We start from the raw sequence: 20,321 nt of genomic DNA on the forward strand, positions 1-20,321 counted from the left end.
CCCACTGGTAAAATATTGGTACCTCATAAAATCCACAGTACTCAGCTGAACAGGAAGATATATAATGTATGCTTACAACAATTACAGCCATAGAAAGAAGATTTTAATGGTCTATTTTGAGACAGTTTTCTAATATGAAAAATAAGTGAAGAATTGTCTATGTGTCTGTTTCAGCCCATACCACCACCAGCCTGTACTTTCCTATGCATCCACAGTGAATTCTGAGATGCTACAGCTTTCTGTGACAGAGAACAGCTAAAGACAGTATTTCATACTTATACAAAAGAGAGTTAATTTTTACCTACTCCCATGTACCACAACTGGTGCTAAGTTAGGCAGGTGAGAAGAAACTGCCTGTGTGTGATATCATCCTTTCTGTGCAGGTTCTCTTGTTAGTGACTAACTTTCTCATACAAGGTTATTGTATGTTAGATTCCAATTACATTAAACTAGTACCATTATTCTCCAGATAATGATATTATTTGATTACACCCAAACTCTTGTTTTCGAAGATAATGTTATATATGACAATGATACTGGAATATTTTTATGGTAATTATTTTTTATGGCATTATTAACAGAATAAATGCAATTGAAAAGACATCTTCAAAAAAAAAAGTTTGGAAAAAAAACAATTATATGCCCCTTTGCATTGACACAGAGTTTATTCTGGAAGGAAAATAATCCCACTCAGACCACACAAGTCCTTTTACAAAGGGTGAAATGCCAGTCCTATTTGAGTAAAATATAGACCTACCAAGATTTGACCCAAAGCATGAGACACTAATTTTTCCCAACAAACTCTTCTAACACTCTAAAGAAGACAAATTACTGACTGTCTCCCATAGTCCTTTACTTATGAAGTTCATTTTAACCTAGCTCCCACTTTGCCCATGCTGATGTACAAACTGGAGATCAAGAGGCTAAGCAGAAGGTAATTCCTTATCACAGTCTCCTGTGCATTGGCAGTTTCCTTACTAACTTTATCATATTGGTCTGCCAGTCTTGCTCCCTGCTGCAACCTTACTCACATGCTCACAGCACCATCAGATCCATAACAGTCATTAAGCAAATAAAAAAGATCTATATTCTTATCACACACTGCACATTAGCATAGACCTAAATCATCGGTGTTTAGGAGGAGGGAATACCCATTTACTATTTCTCATGTTGTGATTCTTGGGCCTGTCAGGCCCTTGTGAAGGGCCAGGAGCTGGACTTCAGCGATCTCTGTGGGTCCCTTCTAACTCAGGACATTCTGTGATTCTATGATTTAATGCTTCAGATTTCAGTAAAAGCTGAAGGAACTGGAAAACATGGCAGCAAAACTTCTACACCTGGAGAAGAAAGATCAGTTTTGCTCTGAACTGTTTATATCCCTTGATTGTTCTTACATTAAATATGAGTGTGTTTACCATTCTAGCATAAACCACTTTTAAAAGGTGTTCTTATGGTGTAGGCCAGGCACAGAAATTTCAAAGGTAAGTGGTCACAGATTTTAAAATGAACAGCATCCCAAATGTATGGGGCACCAAAGAGTCCTTTCTGATACGTTACTCCTTAGTAATTCCTTTAGTTACAAGGCCTGGAAGCATCCATACGTGTGAGCAAGCTACTCAAAGTTGTAACAGCATCCAAAAATGCACCTATTCTTACAGCACCAACATGGACATGACTGCTCCTGATGGGGGGTTGTCCTGTCTCACCAGGAAATTGTTTGACACAAACAAGGGTCTGGCATGGAGGGGAAGAAAAAAGTTAAAAATCACTTTGGTATGAGGTGACAGCAGGGCCCAAAGAGCCTTTTAGTGGCCCATGCAGAGTGCTTGCTGAACCTGGCCCTGCTGTGGGGGGTGCGGGGCAGTCACCATCGCGGGCGGGTTGCGCTCCACCTGACAGCGCTCCGGAGCCAAGACGGTATCATTAGCCTCTCGCAGCGTGATTTCTCCCTAATCCTCTCCGCGACTTACAAGAAGTTTAAATGTCCATGCATGATGTTATTAACTGGCTTTAGCAACAGCTTAAGACCTGGATATTTTTTTCGGAACCTCCCTGATCGGAGGAGCACACCGGTGAGGCATCAGTCGCGATAATAATTACTTGGCACCAGGAGGAGAGGGCACTGGGTGAGAGGCGGCAGCGCTAGCGCTGGCAACAATTAACGGCAGGGAAGGAAGGGCGGTGAGGAGGGGGGCCGCGGACTGAGTATCAGCGGGGAGAGCAGAGGCTTGGAGCCCCGGACCGGTGCACTCCGCCGCACCCCGCCGCATCCCGAGCGCGCCGCCGCCTGTCTCCCGGGAAACACCAATCAGAGCGGTCACCGGGAAGCGGGGGCGGAGCCCAGCGACTGGATCCCGGCATCCCCTCGTCGGTGGGGATGGGCTTCGGCGGATTCAGGCGGGTGGTTCGGGCTTCGAACCAGCGGGGGATCAGCTTGAGGAGCTGTGGAGGGATGTGCGGCCTTGGCAGGGCAGCCAGCGACTGGGGGAGCCCGCGGGCCTAGCGCAGCCTCCGCGTTTGCCAGGAGATTTTCCGACCCGTCCCCGGCTCCCCACAGCAAGCATGGATTAGCATTAGTTTGGAATGAGAGAAAAATAGCTTTTTGAGCACCAGGTCTAAAGACACGGACTGAACACTATATTCCTTTCCCACTGCATTACATACATATACTCTCAAATCAGGTTAGACAACCTGGTGTGAGACTCGATCCTGATCCCTGCAAAGTCAGTGGCATAAGTTCATCCGCGTCAGACTTTGTCTCTGGCAGGGTCATACCAGCTTTACACCAAGTGCTATAGATGTATATGCATACATGCACAGATGTATGTTTATAGTTATATGTTTATACACAAGGGAGAGCTTCAGGAAGAACAAAACAGGTTATTGTTGACAGTCAACAGGAAAGTCAAAGGGCTCCTTTCTCCTTTTCCACTCCCAGGAAGGGCCATAAGAAATGCCCTAATTTTTACCTCATACACTTGCCATTTAGATAGGAAATTTAATTGTTAGAGTCTGACATTTTCTTTCTTCGAAATTAAAATAATGGAGGATGTAAGGGTAATTAATGCACTCACTCCAGGGTGAGCAACCTATGGAAGTGGTGCACATTTTAAAAATTTAAATGGACTTTTTCCATCATGTCTCTGTGGTACAGCTATGCACACCCACCCCTTCTTCTAGGAGTAGCCAGCAGAAATCAGAAAACAACTTTTAATTCACATGGAAAGGGTGGGATCTGGCCTAACAGGCAGCATGTCCTTGGTTTCTCCACAAAATGAAATATTTCACAACATCTATTTTAATTGAAAAAAACCAATGCACCCTATGCTATTGTACATTAATGGCAACTTCAGGGAAGAGGAGATTCATACATGAACTATTGGTACAAGTATTGGTACTGTCTTATTTGGAAAGGTGAAGAAACTCCCCCCTCCAACAGCTGCCAGGTTTTGTTTGGTGGGCAGGGAAGTGGTGAAGGCCTGGCTTCTCTTTAAACCTCCACGACACCTGCCTGTGCTACCCTGCTTCTGTTCTGCTCTCAGATGGCCCCAGCTGCCCCTCACTCACAAGTGGTTACATGAGAAAGTCAGAAAAGGCAATTTACCCAGCTACCCCAACCAATCCTCTGCCTGCACCATGTACCAGCATTCCCAGTATCCAATGTTGCAGGTGATGGACCTGCTGGGAAAGGTAGCAGGTGGAGCGGCTGAAGGGATGCATTATTCGGCACAGGGGCAGTTACTGATTTTTTCAAGTTTTTATGCCAAGAACTGTACAGTGCTTTATGAAACACAGGCAGAGTCGCAGTCACTTAGATTTAAAACACGGACATTCTAACAAAGCACAAACCAGTAACTCCTCACCATGCCTTTGAGCTGTTCCTTAGTCTGCACTGTGCATGAACACTAAGCAGAAGACTGAACTGAACAGCATTCATAACAGAAACCATTATAAAGCGAGGGTAAAAAAGCAGTAGTTAAAAATTGAGAGAACTGGAAGCTTTCCTTCTGGTACCTGTGTCAACACTGAGGTGCCCTAACGAATTTCCTCTAGCACCTGGAAAAATATATTTCCCTTTGTTTTGCTTGTCTTATTTCTGCTAAACATTCAAGAAGAAATAGATTCAGAAGAAGCAACCCATGTACTATGGAGTGTATTTACTAATATCTATCCCAACCTGGAGGGTTAAAATAGTAGCTGAGTATAAGTTTGTTTGCAGAGTTTATTTTTTAAATTTCATGATGAATTAGCCAACTCTATGTGCTGAACTAATTTTAAGAAAATTAAAATGTTTATCTGACTAAAATAAATTGTAAATGAACTCATTTTTTCCTCCACCTTTTTTTGTTGTATTTCATGCATTGTAGACCCTAGCAATGATATTAGTTCTAGTGTGGGAAAATATTATAATTGAGATCTGCTAAGTTATTTGCAGACTTCAAGTTTTTCTTTACACTGTGCTGACGTTTAGTACAGCCCCGGTGAGGAAAACAATGCTGCCATTCACAGCTCTAGACGTAGATTTCAATCGACTTAAGCGGGCACAATGAAACTTGGTCATTCGCTGGTTACCCATATTGTGTTCTCAAATTTTCTCTCAGCAAAAGTATAATGACTCAGTATTGTATAGTTCCATAGACAAGGACTCAGAACAAGAGACACTAGTTTTGTCTGATGGTGTGAGAAAGTCGTGAAGGGATCTTTTCTTCCAGATGGTGTTAAATTCAGCTGCCTTTTTAACATTGCCTTGCACAGCAATGTGCTGCTCCCTTTTCACAAAGAATAAGCCCGGGTCCCTGCTAGTTAACATGCATACTCACGCAACCTGCAACTACACTCCAACTGTTTTACAATGCAGTGGTATGCTAAATAAACTTCCAGTGCTAAAACTAGCTTTGAGAGAACTGCCCCACTGATAATTAAACTTTTTGTTCTTGTTTTGGGGATTTTTTTATGTTACAGAAAACTTCATTGGTTTTTTGTTTGATTTTTTTTTTCCCCACAAGTTTTAAGGGAACAGCACCTAACAGATAGATAATCCTAGGAAAGGATTACTTTTCGGAGTTACTTGGTGCATGAGCCTGTTAAAGCATGATTGAGGGCCTGCTACCACATTTCGAAATGTTCTCTTTCCCCAAGTTAAAAGTTAGCTGTGCCAGAGAAAAGATGCAGAGAAATGAGGCGCTTTGCTCCTAAAGAAGTGAAGTAGTAATAAAAATAATAGTAATAATAGTCGTATTTTATTGATTGATAATGTAACATTAATAAGGTACAAAACAATTTAAAGTGACAATGGCCAACATGTGATTATATGTTGCTGTTTTTCTAGGGTGTTTTCCTTCACAAGTTTACACTGGAGACCAAGATACAAGCAGTAGTTTAAGTGAATTGACCCTTTTCATGACTAAGTAAACAATGGGCTTCCCCAGAAAACAGCTTATCGCCTTAATTGAAGCTATTTGAGAAAGAAAATCGCGCACTTTGTCATGTAAATGTTAATTGTAGTAGACAAAATGGCTCTAGGTAAATAGCACCTCCAGACAAGCAGTAAATGAGAGGCGTGCGGGCACTCGGCGGTGAAAGGCTGGCGGCACAAACACGGTTCCGATGTAAATAAACACGGCTCCCCTCTCTGGGCGCTGCAGCAATAAAACTTTGGCACGCGTAGAGCAGCCAAAACGGAGGTTTAACCTCAAAAACAGCCTTGCCGGGGCCTCGGACGGCACTGCCGGCAGCCACGAGGTGGGACCTACGACGAAACTGAGGTTAACAGCTACGGGGAGGATGGGGTAACTTTTGGGGCCAAATTCTTTGTTTTAGATAGCAAACCTGCTGCTTCCAGGACACCCTGTTCCACCCCTCTCACGGTGTGTGGCGTGATGAAGAATATTCTCGCTATAAGGCCCAAACCAATTTTTTTTATATAACCAGTTCAAGAGCAAAGTAGAAATACAAGAGAAAATTAAATAACAATAAAAAGCGGCGCACAGAAGGCTAGCCCCGGACGGATGGAGACCACTGAGCCCCCTTCTGATCTTATCTTATTTCTGATCTTATTTTAATATGCCGTGGAGAACGTTCTGTTTCTAACACAGTGTCTCACATGCCAGCGTGCCTCCGGGAAGACGCTTAGGTCAAGTCCAGAGGAAATATGTTACCCTGAACAATTAAACCTCCTCGATTTCACTGCACGAGGCGCCTAAGCCGCGGTAATTACAAAGATGAATAGCACCCGAACCAATATTTGTTAAAAACACGAGGATCTTCGCAATACCGACAAGCCTGCCTTTCTCTTCATCCACTGGGACCAAAGCCCGCATCCCCCACCCCGCTCCCTCAGCAGGAGAATGGCGCAAGTTCCGCCAGGGCTCAGGTTCCGCCCTTCTTTCGCGGCGGGAGGCGGAGGAAGCCGGGGTGTCCACTCGCCTGGCACCTCTCGGATGGCCGCGGGTGGGAGATGCTGTCGCGGGTGCCGGCGGTGGCTCCCCCCGCCCGACCCCATCCCCGGCCCCGGCCCCCGCCGGGCTGTCTGTCACCGGCCGCCGGGACACGGCGTTGGCACTTGCCCCGAGCGTGGGAATGGGAGCGCCCAGCCGTTCACATCTCCTGCACGCCGTTTAACAGAATCAATTAGGCAAGACAGACCCTCCGCTTCTCCACTCTCGCACGCCCCCTCCCTTCACTTTTTTTTTTTTTTTTTTTTTTTTTTTTTTTTTTGTCAGGACCATATACGTCCTAATTATTTCGGTATGGGATGCCAGAGCTGTTTCCTGGATAGATCTGATCATCCTTAAACAAAAAGAGAGGAGGCGCACACGTGGGTTTTGGAGTAAATGTCACTTTCATTTCCAATGCTAGGCGCAGAGCAAGGCACAAAACATTTTTTTACACTTTGACAGGGGGGAGGCGATCTCGTCTCCATCATGTCTTTCTGCTTCAGTAGCTTCCTCAAGGAAACCCTCTCTCAACACAGAAGCATCTGTGCTAGCGTTTTGAATAGAGAAATAAAAATCGGCCATTACTTTTTTCCCCCCATTTTTGTGCAGCTCCGCCGGGTTCTCAGTAGATATAAATTATTAAGCTTGTCTACACTTCAGTGTAAAATTTTTCTGAAAGCCTACTTTCATAGGACTTGAAATTAACCTCGATGCTTTGTCTCAGATGCACACAGACAGGTTTTGGGTTGGTTTGTTGTTTTTTTGTTAGTTTGGGTTTTTTTTCCTCAGTTCAGTAGTCCACTCTGTATCATCAATATCACCGTCTTCATCATCACCAACTACCACCTTTATTTTTAAGGCCACTTCATTGCAATGAATCACTTTGCAAAATGAAACTCATAATTAGCTTTTTAATAGAAAAATAAATCATGTATATCCTCTTAGCCCAGTTTAAGGCTGGCTGGTCTGGGTTTGTCTTTATTTATTCAACAGCAATAGTTGCACATGCATTGTTTATCATCAGTACCATGTCCTCTGTGCAGCGGCTGGCTATCCATTATATGCCATCTGACAACTTCATATTTTGGAATGAGTATGCCATTTAATTTCATCCACTCCCACCTTCAGCTGTAAAAATATTAGATTCAATAAGCATTACTGACCCTTCTCGAGTTTTACTGTCTCTCGCAGCAGTCTTTCATTTTCACACGTTGTACGATGATCTTGAAGGAGTTTTTACTTTCGGTTATCTAGCTTTATGAAGACCAAAACACTCATACAGCTAGATAACCAAAGATAACAACTCACTTCCCTCAAAGCTTTTTTTTATTTATTTTTTATTTTTTTTTTCTAGTCCTTGCTAGAATCCAGAGTTTTTCTGGCAAACAGACATGTTGTTTCCTCCAAGAGCACCAGTGCTGCTTTAAAATGTTCATCCTTTTATGCAAGTGTCTCTGTATGTATGTGCAGCTAATAACATCCAAGAGAAATCTGTTGCCTTCGAAGTTTATTCCGAACTTTTTTTTTTCAGCCAGTAATTTCCGGCAGGGATAGCCAACGATTCGTCTGTTAATACCAGAAAATAAAACCAACCATTAAGGTGCGTCAAGCTGCGTTAAGGGAGAGGAGCATCCATCCTTTAACAGGCCTCTATTTGCATTGTAAATCGCTTCCTTCTCACGAACGACTCTTTAGCCTCTATAAAGACGTAAAGCCATCAGCAATTTCCAGCGCAGTGTAAGGAGGAAGAAGAAGAAAAAAAAAAATTCCATTTAGTAGAAAGTAGCAAGATGATTCGAGGATGCATCTCTTGATCCCTTTATATTATGCACAGATCCCTTTATATTATGCATAGATCTCTTTGCCAAATGGTGGCAGCTTGATTGCAAATATCTTGCGTGCAGTGTGTATTTTAGAGGGGGAAGATCCTTGCTTTCTCGGGGCTCCCAGAGCTGGGGAGAAGAAGACGCGGTCTTGCCGGCTGCTGCTGCCCCCGGTCTGAAAGAAGGAGGAAAGGGCCATCATTGGAGGGCTTTCAGTGCCAAAATGCGGGCCAGTCAGGCAAGGTCAAAGGTCCTGGACAGCGGGAGACCAAGGTAATGATGATGTCATGAGAAACCTCAAGTACACACGGCTATTGATATGCATGAGCGACCAGCCACCGGCGCCGGGACCGAGCCCGGTCTCGCCTCCAGCATCGCCGCCTCCGCCGTCTTGGCGCGGGGGATCCGCCCGCCGCTGTCACCTTCCTCCTCCTCGGCAGCGCAGACCGCTTCAACATCCAGAGGCCGGGAGGCAGGACGCTCTCCCCCGGGGCGGGAAGCAGCCTGACCGGCCCCGGGGAGAGCAGGGGAGCCCCGAGGAGCCCGCGCTCCTCTTCGGGCAGCCCCCGCCGGTGTGCAGCGATGCCGCGGCGGGAGCGGGGCCTGGTACTCAGAGGCCGGGAGCAGGGCTGTGCTACGCAGTAAGTCGATGTGTAATTACATTGACAATTTGCTCTGTCGTAGGGTGCCTGCGGGGCTTTGTGGTTTTTTGTTGTTTTGGGGGTTTTTTTGTTTTTTTTGGTGTGAGGTTTGGTTGTGGTTTTGTTTTTTTTTTTTGGTTGGTTGACTGGTTTGGGGTTCTGGTTTTGGGTTTTTATTTTTGTTTGTTTGTTTGTTTGTTTTGGTTTTGGATTTTTGTTTGATTGTTTTCTGTTGTTTTGGTTTGGTTTGGGGTTTTGTGGTTTTGTTTGTTTGTTTGTTTGTTTGGTGGGTTTTGGTTTGTTTCGTGGTTTGTTTTTTGTTTTGTTTTTTTTTTTTGACTCCACATCTCTGTCGTGCTTCGCACCCGGCGTGATTCGCAGCTATTTACAGCGGGATGGTCCAAGATGTTTTCCTCTGCCTGTCCGTGGGGGAACCTGAGAGCAGCAGGTTCAGTGCATTCTGTGGCATCAATTCCACCTCTCCGCCCTTCTACCCTGCCCCCCTCCCTCCCAGCTTGTGTGTGTCTCTATGTCTGTGTTAGAAAGCAACACAGGTGAACATTGCAGCAACATTTGTTTAAGTCATGCATCATCACCTGACGAAACGCCTTAATAAAACTGCTGATTTATCGTTTATTTTTATTAACCTCGTACTCAGAGTGAAGAAATGCATGCTGATGTTACTCACGGAACCAACGAAGGCAAGTCTTTCTAAACTGTTAGGATGTGTTGTGTGCAGTTTTAGGATTTAAGCCTCTCAGTTTCCCCTTCCCCACTCCCCCAAAAGAACATTACACTTTGAATTATTTAACAATATAATTTGCATGGAATTTTTGTTACTCTGAAGTGCAAACTTTAAAGGCCTCCTGAGTATGTGTGATGTAATGAACCTTCTCACTGAGATCTACCATATTTTCTGTAGAAATTAAAAAATGCACTTCAACAGCTGCAGTGTGCTGTGGTCAGTGTAACACACACCAAAAAATTCAGCACACACAGACTATGGAGTGCTCTGAAATCCTAAAGGAATAACAATTTAAAATTCATGCTGCTACTCCTCTTCTAAGGTGCAAAATATAACACAGTATATCATGCACTATGTTCCCGCACAATTAGTTAATGTCACACTGCATTTAAATACATTTTTTGTAAATTAACCTGTGTTTGCATAGGTTGCTAATTTTTAGGTGGAATTTTTTGAATGCATGGAGTCAAGCTAAAGTTGTTGTTGCTCTGTGTTGGCTGCAGAGCTTGCTTGTATGATAAAGGAAATGTGTGCTTGTGTGTATACAGGGGAGCCATATGTACACGTGTCAGTCTAGGTACATGTGTGTGTATGTGTTTGAGCTAAAATATATATGTAGATGTATGCAGTTACACCATAAAATATCAAGTAACCAGCCCATTTTTTATCATAATTACAAAAGCATGAAAACAGGGAAGTAATCTCCTTTGTCAGACACTGCTCAAAATTAATACTGTCATCAAGAAGTATCACAAAGACATTGCTAATCTGCCAGTCTGCTAAGTCTCAAATACTGCAGAAATATTTCTAATTTATTTCTCCTTCCAGATTCTAAGCCTTTGAAATCAAGCATTTCTTTTTTTAAACAGGTATTATTTATCCTCATATAGACTGCTTTTTTACAACCAGTGTTTTTTACTTGAGAGCCATAAGAGCTCATCGTGCCGGTCTTCTTTGTGGAAAATTCAGAGACTCACACAAAATGGTTAGAATACTTATAATGCTGCATTACGAGTTACTGAACTTCTTCATTACCTCTCAGGCTGTTCAGGCACAACAGGAGCAACTGAATCAGACATCTGATACATCCAGAGGCACACGATCACTTTGATATTATGTAAAATTCTAATGAGCTTTTCTGAATTGGCAGATAGGCAGAAAGATGTGGTTTTTATGGCAATAGCTAGGGGCAGTAGTGCTGGTGATCAAGCATGTGTTGCATAGGACAGGCTTATGAGTTTATGGATTAAATTCTTTCAGTCAGAGGCATGGAAATTCAAGTGCTCCTTGTGTATGTGTGTGTGGATGCTTATATAGGTGTCTATGTACATATATAGGTGTGTATGTACATATCTGCATATAACCATATTAACACAGATGGATATGTACATGTTCATGCAAGCGCATCACCAGATGTCACGTCACCGGATTTACACTTAAATGCAAGATATATTATTGCAAATGGGTACTTCCAAAGATGTAAGGTGTACCTTCAAAACACCAAGCCCTGTTCCCACAACCACCTCACTTACATTCTGACTTACTCTGAAGTAACTGCAATACACACGTTTTGTTGATTACTCATTGGAGCATGTCAAAAGAGTCAACATGATGGTTATGATGTAGCTGATCATTAGCCATATTACGGATTACATTTTCTAGCTCTCAGACACTTAGTAAGGCCTTAAAATCATCGGGTGTCCATTAAGTATTTGCTTATTCTGAATATTACAAAAATGTATACAGCAGTTTAAGGCACATTTCCAAGACTTCAATGTGGAAAGTTTAAGCAATGCACAGTTTTGAAAATTCTACCCAAAACATCACCTGAATTGTCAAAAACAGCAGTTAACACAGCCTGCTCTCCTCCAGTTTACATAATTGAATAAAACTTATTTATTCCAAAGTCACTGTAGAAACATCAGCCTATTGGAAGGCATGGAATACAAACACTGACTTTTTCCTCCTAGTTGCCTAATAAATTCCCACTAATGGCCTGCAGATTAGTATGTGATTGTCATGCTTGCTTTCTAATCTTTTTATAGGTCTGCAGACACCTGTGACATAAAGAAGAAATATCCTGCATGGATTTTTTAAGAATAAACAGTCTCTATTGACTTTAAAGAGGAATGCTTATGATTCTCTAATCATTGCAATGAGACCCCCATCCTATCTCCAGCATCCCCACCTTCTGTGTGGAAGACACACAGGAATCCCCCTTAAGCTGCTGTGAGGTACCTAAGAGGGCGTAGTGTTACATAAATTCCATTTTCACACTAAATTATGGCAGAATTCATGTAGAGTTAAACCACCATGGCATACCAGTACAGCCCAGGCCACCTCTCCTTGTAGAGCAGCATCCCTTTCCTCCCAGCCAGGTAAGTCACTTGACTGTCTTGCCTTTCAATAAAGGTGCCTCATCTTTTCTTTTGTGATCACTATTTCATTTGACAACAACTGCAGATTATACTTCTGTTATGTTAAACCTATAGTGTGCAAAGGGATATCTACCACAAATTACAAACTAAAAAAAGTCAGATTATTAAAAATTCAGTCTCAGAAAAAAATACATTATCAAACCCACACACAGTCAGTGATTACACCTGGAAACACTGTGTGCTGTTAAATAAGATATATTCATATCTGTAGGTGATACATGTCATTCTCTGACTTCTATTAAACAAACAAACAAACAAAAAAATTACCGTTTCTTGTCGTGATTTCACTACCTGTGTTCTGTCTGTTGTCTAAACCTGAAAAATAGCCCCCTCCAAAAAAGCAAAGGATCACAATTTAAACACTTTCAGTGTTTGATTCTTGTTCCAGAAATGCATGTGAATGGGTAAAACTATGTGTTTAGAAGGCACTGAGTATATTAACTTCCAAGATTATTAGATAAATCACTAAAACGCTTGACTCTAGGTTAAATGGGGAAATAACTAGCCACATTTCCTGAAGATGATCTAATATGACAGAAAACAGATATGAGTGATAGCCTTCTGTATCTGCAGAGTTAAATATGGTAATCAATATTTACAGGAAATCATATGAATAATTTACATTTTTAAAATTTTATTGTTATTTCTGGAGAATTATGGTTAAAAATAAAAGGCTAAAAATATTATTTGGGACTGCTGAATAGAAGTGACCAAAATTATAGAGGCAGATCTATGATTTGCGTGCTACAAGCTGCCAGTTACTTAATAAAGGATGGAGGCTCCACCTAGCCTTCAGTTCAAAACATGCAAAATATACTAAGCCAGCCTTTCCCCACTGGATTTCCCAGCCCTTCCAGACCTATGCTGAAAGCCGAATTACCAGGAAGGCGTGGTCTCTATTTACAGCCCCGAAAGCTTATCAAGGGCAGCAGGGTTAAATAAATACAGTGTAAGCTGCTCGCTTTCATTGCATTATATCCAATAGAGCAGCCTTAGCTGAAAGAAAAAATTAAATAAATTCTTATTATTTCCCAGGGAGCAACAGTGTTCTTAGATGTTACAACGAAGGAGTTTCACCCGTTCCATGGACCAGTGTGGACCGCGGTTGTTGAAGGATTTTGACCACTTTTTTGGTGGATAGAGAGATGTGAGGGGACACTCCTGGGCCGTGGTGAGCGGCTGGGCTGCACCCTTCTGCCAGGTACACTCCTGAGCTGAGCCGTTTTGGCCAGGATGGATTTGGAGAACCCGGGAAGTGATGGCTGCTTGTTCTGAGTGATCCACTATGTGGGAGGCACTGGATGAACAAACTGCTGCGAGCAATCCCTTGCACCTCGACCAGCTGCAAGATATACCTCCAACTTCTCTCCTTCCCCCTCCTTTTTTTTTCCTGCCCATTTCCCTCCCCCCTTTATGTTTTTTTTCCTTTTTTTTTTTTTTTTTTTTTTTTTTTTTTTTTTTTTTTTTTTTTTTTTTTTTTTTTTTTTTTTAGTTTTGTTGTTGTTGTTTGGTTGTTTTTTTAAGCTCAACTATGTAAAGGCCTGTTATACTTCAGCCCTGTGACTGTTTGTTCCTGTGCCTGCACACCTTTTGAGGGCACCCAGGTATTGCAGAAAAAAGCTCCCTCAGAAGCCACAGCTCGGCAACTGCTGGTAGTCTGCCAGATAATTAACATTTCCCGCAACCAAATACAGCTACACGACCAACAGGTTTATCTTCAGACACACAAAACCAACTCACCAGCATAAGACGCTGTGTCCAGTCATAAAACCTTGCCTTGTTAATCAAATGTCCCTTGCCAGGAGCAAGAGCTCTGTCGGGGAGACCCTGTCTGGCTACCCGAGGAGAGGTGGCCTTCGCGGGCTCACAGGGATCTGGGAAACCTCCACCTGCCCGGGGCTCAGCACCCCAAATTTTGCCAGGAATTCAGGACACCAACACACATACATAAACACTTGCGGTACTTACATTTCTTCGCCTTTATCAGGGAAAGATGTGACCCCAGATCTAGGGGGAAAGCTGAGCCAACGATGACAAACAAAGATCCCCACGGCCAAGGCCCCTCAGAGCAGAGAAAGCTCTCCCAATTTTCCATAAATTCACGTCTTTCCCCTCGCCATCCCTATTTAAAAGTGCTGCTTAGCTCCACAGTATTATTCTTGTTCCAAGGACTCTAAAAGAGTTAGAAATGTTCCATCCAGAAAAATGGGAGAGAAACACAGAAAGTTGGCTTGGGTTTGCCTTATATTTTTTCTTTTTTTCTGCAATGCTTCCTATGCCCCGGAGTAGAAAGTGAACTGTTGTATGTGAGGCTCTGCAAGTTTTTTGGGGGAGTTGGCCAAGGTCTAGTCCAGCCCTCTCTGCTGAGGAGGACGTGCTCTGAAATTCAAGCAATTTCCCCAACGCTTTTGTTGCTGATGAACTGAAGCCCTATTGTTCCTCCATTGCCACGGTCTTTTTCAGTTCCTATTATAGGTTGTATGTTGCCAGAGATAATGAATTTGCACCAAAAACCTCTCATAGTCCCATTTTGACAGACGGAACAAATTAGAAATGTCTAGTGTAAAGAAGAGCAATGGCTACCTCTTCCTAGAGAAGAAGGGAAGCTTGCATTTCTTTGGAAACTTAGGAAAAAAAAAAAAAGTGAAGCAAAAGGTCGAATGTTCTAAGGTGTTTTCCTTCAGCTAAATTCCAGAAGAAGAGTTTCATCCGAGTCTTGTTTTTGGAAGGCACTGCCATTTGTGCAACTTTTGTCCAAACCAAGTAGCCGGTCAACAGCAGGAAAAAAAAAAAAAAAAAAAGGAAAAAATTAGAAAAAAAAATCGTAACAAAAAATACCCTTCTCCCATCCCTGCTTTCATGCAAACTTGTAGCGTGACCTCTCGTCGCTGGAAGGAGAGTGTCCTAAAGAGCTGCCCGTTCCTTCTATCCCCACTCATCCATCTCTCTGTGTTTGGAAACAGCGTGAAAACGCCCGTAAAAGCCCCGGCTAGGTTTTAGGGCGCAGGGGGCGGGTGGGGAGAAGTTTGGGTGTGCGCCGGAATGGGAGGTGTGCAGAGAGGAAGGGATGGAGGCAGGGATGGAGGAGGGATAGGAGAAAGGTGCAGGGCGAGGGGGCGGCAGGATGGCTCGTTCCTGCACCAGCCCCCGCCTGGGGGGCGTGTGGGGTGTGACGCCTGGGGGGCGTGTGGGGCGGTGTCGTGTTGGTCCCTCACAGTGAGTCAGCTTTACGCGAAGCCGCGAGTGGGCAGTTGTCAAGGAGTGTATGTGTGTGGGGAGGGGGTTGAGAGGGGCAGGGGAGGGCGGGGGGAGGGGCGATGCTAAAAAATTAATAAATATATGTATATATACACGCTACAGACGCTCACACACAGACAATTTTATATATATATATATATATAAAATGTGTGTGTGTGTGTGTGTGTGTGTGTGTGTATGATGTCAGATGTGCGTCCCGCTCGGAGCGCGAGGCTCTAGGGAGCGGGAAGCAGCTCCGCTGTCTCCGGGCACGGATTTCCGCGGAGTGTTTCTGCGGGGAGATCCCCACCGCAGCCCCGGGCAGCCGGGCATCCCCTGCCGGCACAGCCCCCGGCGATCCGGCGAACAAAGAGAGCTCTGTGAGGACCGGAACGCCAACCCCGAGAGAACCGAAGGAATTTAGCACGAACAGTTGGCTAAAAAAAAAAAAAAAAAAAAAAAAAAGATTTATAAGAGTCGACACTGCTACCCCGGTCAGAAAAACACCCGCTTTTCCGCTTCCTGGCGAGGGTATTGAACATTAGTTGAAATGCTTGAATGGAGGAGCGGTGAGTGTGCGGGTGTGCAGCCCCAGGAACGGCTGTGCCAAGGTCCACAGAGAGGCTCTGGAACAGCTCACAGCAGGCTGACAAATGAGTTAATAATGTCAGCAGCAAAGGAGAGAAATTCGGGTCCTAACAGAGAACACCCCTCTCATCCTGCCGCCTAGCCGGAAGTTCTGAAAGTTCTCCCTAACATCACGATACACTGCAGAGTCTCCAGAAGAAGTGGTGTAAAGGAAGGAGGAGCACACACCGCTCTCATCTGCCGCCCGCTACCACCGTATGCTCATCGATTCCCCGCTCACATTGCGCTTTCTCCCAGCGGAGGGAGGGGGAGATCATGACAAAGCCGGGAGACCGGCTTGGACTTGCAGAACAGACAGGCGGGGGCTGAGACTCGAGATGAGGACTGCGGTCACCCCACTCCTCCAGCCGCCCACTTCTTCTCCCTCCCTCCCTGTCTCCGAGTCCCGTACCCGCGGTTCGCTGCGGAACAGCGCCCGGATGGATGCTGCGCCTCCGCTGGCTCAACGCTCCTCTGTCATGCAATGTTTTGGGGAGGCAGTAGAGAAATTTTCTTATTATCATTTTAAATTGGTTAGAAATTTCTATTTCTCGCTCGTCTCTCGATGCAAAGAAGCGGCAAATAACGTCTAATTTAAAAAAAAAAAAAAAAAAAAAAGAGAGAGAGAAAGGGCAGGACGGACTCGCCGGTCCTGCGGGAAGGTGGGCTTTCTTTTGGGGGCGAGCGTTGGGGCGGGCAGCGCTGCTGTTGCTGCTGCTGCTGCCAGAGCCTATTTCATATGGTAGAGCGCGGCCGGGAGCCTGCGCGTCCGCGGAATAGCGCGGAGCATCTCAGCGGCTGCGCCTCCGCCCCGCGTCCCCCATCCCCACTTCACGTTCAAGGTTTAGAGAAGAGGTCACGTCCACTGACGTCAACTGAAGGCATACGGCACGTCCGTCTGCATTTACATACATCAAGGAAATTAGGGCATAAAAAATAGGAAAAAAAATAGAATATGCAAATCCCCCTGCTCCGAGAAGAGATTGTCGATTCCGGGAACGATCGTCCCTATTTGCGGAAGATCCTAATTAACGGAACAAAAAACTGGGCCTCTCTCTTCTTCTAAACATCATCATCATCCACAACAAAATAAACATCCTCGAAATGAGCACTCGGAGCCGGGCTGCGGTGCGATGTGGGAGCGGGCGGCCCCGATGTGAATGCAGGGCTCCACCGCTGCGCCATTCTCTTCTCCTCCTCCTCCAGCTCCTGTTGGCTCCAGCGTGTATTACTTTTAATACTGATGCATATGTAAAGGTATATTTGCATTGTTTTTAATTTACTGAAAGTTGCAGCCTATCGCTTTTCCTTTACCCTCTTTTATCTATCTGTTTAAACATCTTTCCCCTCCCCCTCCCCATTCCCCCGGTTTTTGGCGAGATTCTGCAGTGTGTCTCTATATACAGTTTCCTCCATGCTTCTGTTTGTATAAGGTTATAGACTGTGTACAGTGCTAATACTACAAATCAAGGTGCACAAGATGCTTATTGGGCCTTAAGAAGGGAGGAGGATCTTATTGCCCTGCTCAGCTATCACATCGCTGGCTTGAAACTGGGAGTTTGCCTAATTAAGTTCATATTAGGAAACAAATTTTAAAAACCACTAACACCCCCGTTCCTGTCCCGTTTAAGGGTATAAAGAGATACAGAGATATCTCATTGCTGTGTGTTATGACCCATAAACACACTTATATCTGCCTTGGTTTCAGGAATCGTTTATTTCAAAATCTTCTCTTAAAATGTGCAGAGCCAGGTACGGAGAGCTTTCTCCAAGGAAGACATTTTGTATTTTCTCTCTTAGGTGCTGCATTATTAAATGTATTACACTTCATTTTAACGTGTGCAGCCTTAAATCCACTACATAATTCTTTATAGAAAAAGCAGCTTTTTAGATGTTGTTTGAAAATATGCTCGAAGCCTTATACTTGCTTTACCCGAAAATCCACAGGCCTTGAATTATATGAAAAACATTTTTAACATATTTCGATTTAGCTTAATGGGTAACAATAAGAAAGAAGAGTAGCAATAAGAGTAGTTTCAATATGATTAAATCCAGAAGATTACTCTGTTTTTATAGTCCAGAAATGTTATGTTTTTAAATGAGAAACCTTATTTTCCTAAGAAACGAGGGAAAAAAAAAAGCTCAAGTACATGGATAGATAATTATTACACTATGAATGGCTCACCTGCATGGATGTATCAGGCAAAAGTTAGCCTTCTCCAAAGACTGACATGCATGTATTTTTTTTAAATAAAGAGTGGAGTGTCTGTGTTTCTCAGTGCCTGTTTCACCACAAGTATACTTTAATTCTTTGTCATTTCTCACGGTATTCCCAGCGCTGCCTCTCCTTCCAGTTTTACGAGCCCTACGCTGATATGCCATCCAGTAAAAAGTGGTCAGATGGCTACACGTAAAATATTTAAAGAAATAATACCATCTCAAAACGGAAATCGTCACGGTCATCCCTTAGGTTAGCTCTTACCTTACTACATCTAGCAGCAAGTCACTAGGAAAGTACTATTTTTACACATTTTTATCAACAGTGGGTGCCGGGAACTCCTGGCCCACGGACGCAACCTGACCACCCCCCCTCCCGGTCCCTTTTAATTAGCGCTCGTGCAGTTGTCGCTCCCTTGCGGACCCGCATTAGCGTGTGCCGGGAGGCGGGAGGAGGTGAGAGCGGGTCAGTCCATCTTTCCGTTCCCGCAGCGCATCCCGCATCATTCCCTCCCTCCCCGCCCCCTCCTCGGTGCCTTACCCCGCGCCTCGCCGCAGCTACGACGGGACAGGGGTGGCCGCCGCCTGCGCCCCCGGAGCACCCCCCAGGTCGGGCTGCCGGGGGTCCGCCTCGCAGCATCCCTCCCCCCGGCTCCCCTCCTCGCCCCGCGTTACTGCGCGGCGGCCCCGCGAATCACAGCGGCGGCTTTTGAAGAAGCCCCGGGGGTGGAGGGGTTGGAAGCGCGCCCCTCCCTCCCCGCCTGCGCCGCTGCCTGTGCCACGAGCAGCGTGGGGAGAGCTGCGTGTCCCCCCCACCACCGCAGACACTTGCCACTTGAACATGACGGGGGGAATAGGAACAATAAATGCCACCCCCGTTCTCCCCCACCCCCGCGCCCACGCGTTACCTAATATCGGCCTTTTACTGCTAAAAATACGGGTCTGCACCGATCATCCATGGGAGGTGGAAATACCATCGAAGTCGGCGATTTCTTGGATTTTCGTCCAAGGATAGATAAACAAATGAATATATAACAGCACTAATAATGCTCAGATTTCGGGTGGCCGCTGCAGCCACGGAGATGAGACAGGGCGCCGGGTTGAACATAAATAAATGCATGAAATAAATCCATTTCCACATCTTCTCATTATTTTTCCCCACCTTTTTTTTGGAGGTTTTTTCCCCATCAATACTTTTAATAACTATCGTCCTCTAAACCCAGTATTCATCATTTCACACTTAAATTTTCTGCCTTGTCTCTTCATCCTTGTCGTCTTATCATATAAGTAAACCTAACTACTTATGGCTGTACACGTGAAAATTAATTTTTAGAAAAGTAGAGGTGCAGATACTGTGGATATCGTGGAAGGTCTTTTTTAAAGTATTTTCTTTTAATTACTCCCTTTTTCCTTTTTTTTTTTTTTATTTTTTTTCAGCAGGACTTAGACAATGAAATGAAAACGTGTAGAACGAAAAAGAGATAATATTAGGTGAAGTAACGGAAATTTGGCGGGAGAAAAGTATTTAACTTTTTTTCAGGAAAGGAAAAAATAAATTTAGAGCTTTCTCTTTAACACCCCCCCCCCCCCCCAAAAAAAAAAAAAAATCTATTTCCTTACCTAAAAGCTTGCAGTGCAAATGCACCCTCACGGTGCATGTCCTTTGGAAATAATAATAATAATAATAATAATAATAATAATAATAATAAGCCAATGCCCCTTCTTTTCTGGTTAAGTACATCTCTCCTTATTAGAGGTATAGAGGCAGAAACCGAGAGGAGAGGCAGGAGAAGAGGGGGCGAAAACTTCAATACTTTCATCTGTACTTCACATAATCGCTAAATGTTGAGGTTTCCAGAGGCTCAGCAAACTCTTTGTTAGGGATGTTTTGGCGAGCATGCAGAAAGCCAGCTTCAGCTCCAGCCCAGGGTGAGCAGACAGAGCAGCCGAGTCTCCAGGCACGGAGAGGTTTGACTTTCAGCACCAGCTGAAGGGAGATGAGCCCCATTTTCGCGACGTTTCTTCTGCTCTTTTATTTTCGTGGCCAGCTTATACCTAGGCAAAAAATAACTCACCGTAAAGACAAGGCTTGAAATGCACACTCTTTTCCATAAATATGGTCTCGCTGAAAGGAGTGAACTTGCTTTTTACTTTTT

General features: G+C 44.3%; 1 protein-coding gene and 1 long non-coding RNA gene across 9 annotated transcripts in view; one reads left to right on the top strand and one right to left on the bottom strand.

Moving 5' to 3' along the window:
• Window positions 1-18,948, bottom strand: part of LOC113986870 — a 126,344-nt gene extending 107,396 nt beyond the window's left edge. For 2 of the 8 annotated variants that reach the window (XR_005564419.1, XR_003540291.2), the window contains exons 1-2: window positions 18,707-18,939; window positions 14,053-14,831 (exon numbers count right to left, since the gene is read on the bottom strand). This is a non-coding gene — a long non-coding RNA (uncharacterized LOC113986870). Of the gene's footprint in view, window positions 1-14,052; window positions 14,832-18,706 lie in introns of all 8 variants that reach the window. The other 6 variants (XR_005564420.1, XR_003540293.2, XR_005564424.1 and 3 more) reach the window with 6 other exon arrangements.
• LOC113986869 (proline-rich proteoglycan 2-like) lies at window positions 8,078-12,215 on the top strand. The gene is made up of 3 exons (XM_027718986.2): window positions 8,078-8,901; window positions 9,560-9,602; window positions 11,692-12,215. The coding sequence occupies exons 1-3, from the start codon at window positions 8,548-8,550 to the stop codon at window positions 11,712-11,714; spliced, it is 420 nt and encodes a 139-aa protein (XP_027574787.1). The 5' UTR covers window positions 8,078-8,547; the 3' UTR covers window positions 11,715-12,215.
• Window positions 18,949-20,321: the final 1,373 nt, after the last annotated feature.

This window comes from Pipra filicauda, unplaced genomic scaffold (assembly GCF_003945595.2).
Source record: "Pipra filicauda isolate LSUMZ 115617 unplaced genomic scaffold, ASM394559v2 scaffold31_size4109673_pilon, whole genome shotgun sequence".
In the NCBI taxonomy this organism is placed as follows: Eukaryota; Metazoa; Chordata; class Aves; order Passeriformes; family Pipridae; genus Pipra; species Pipra filicauda.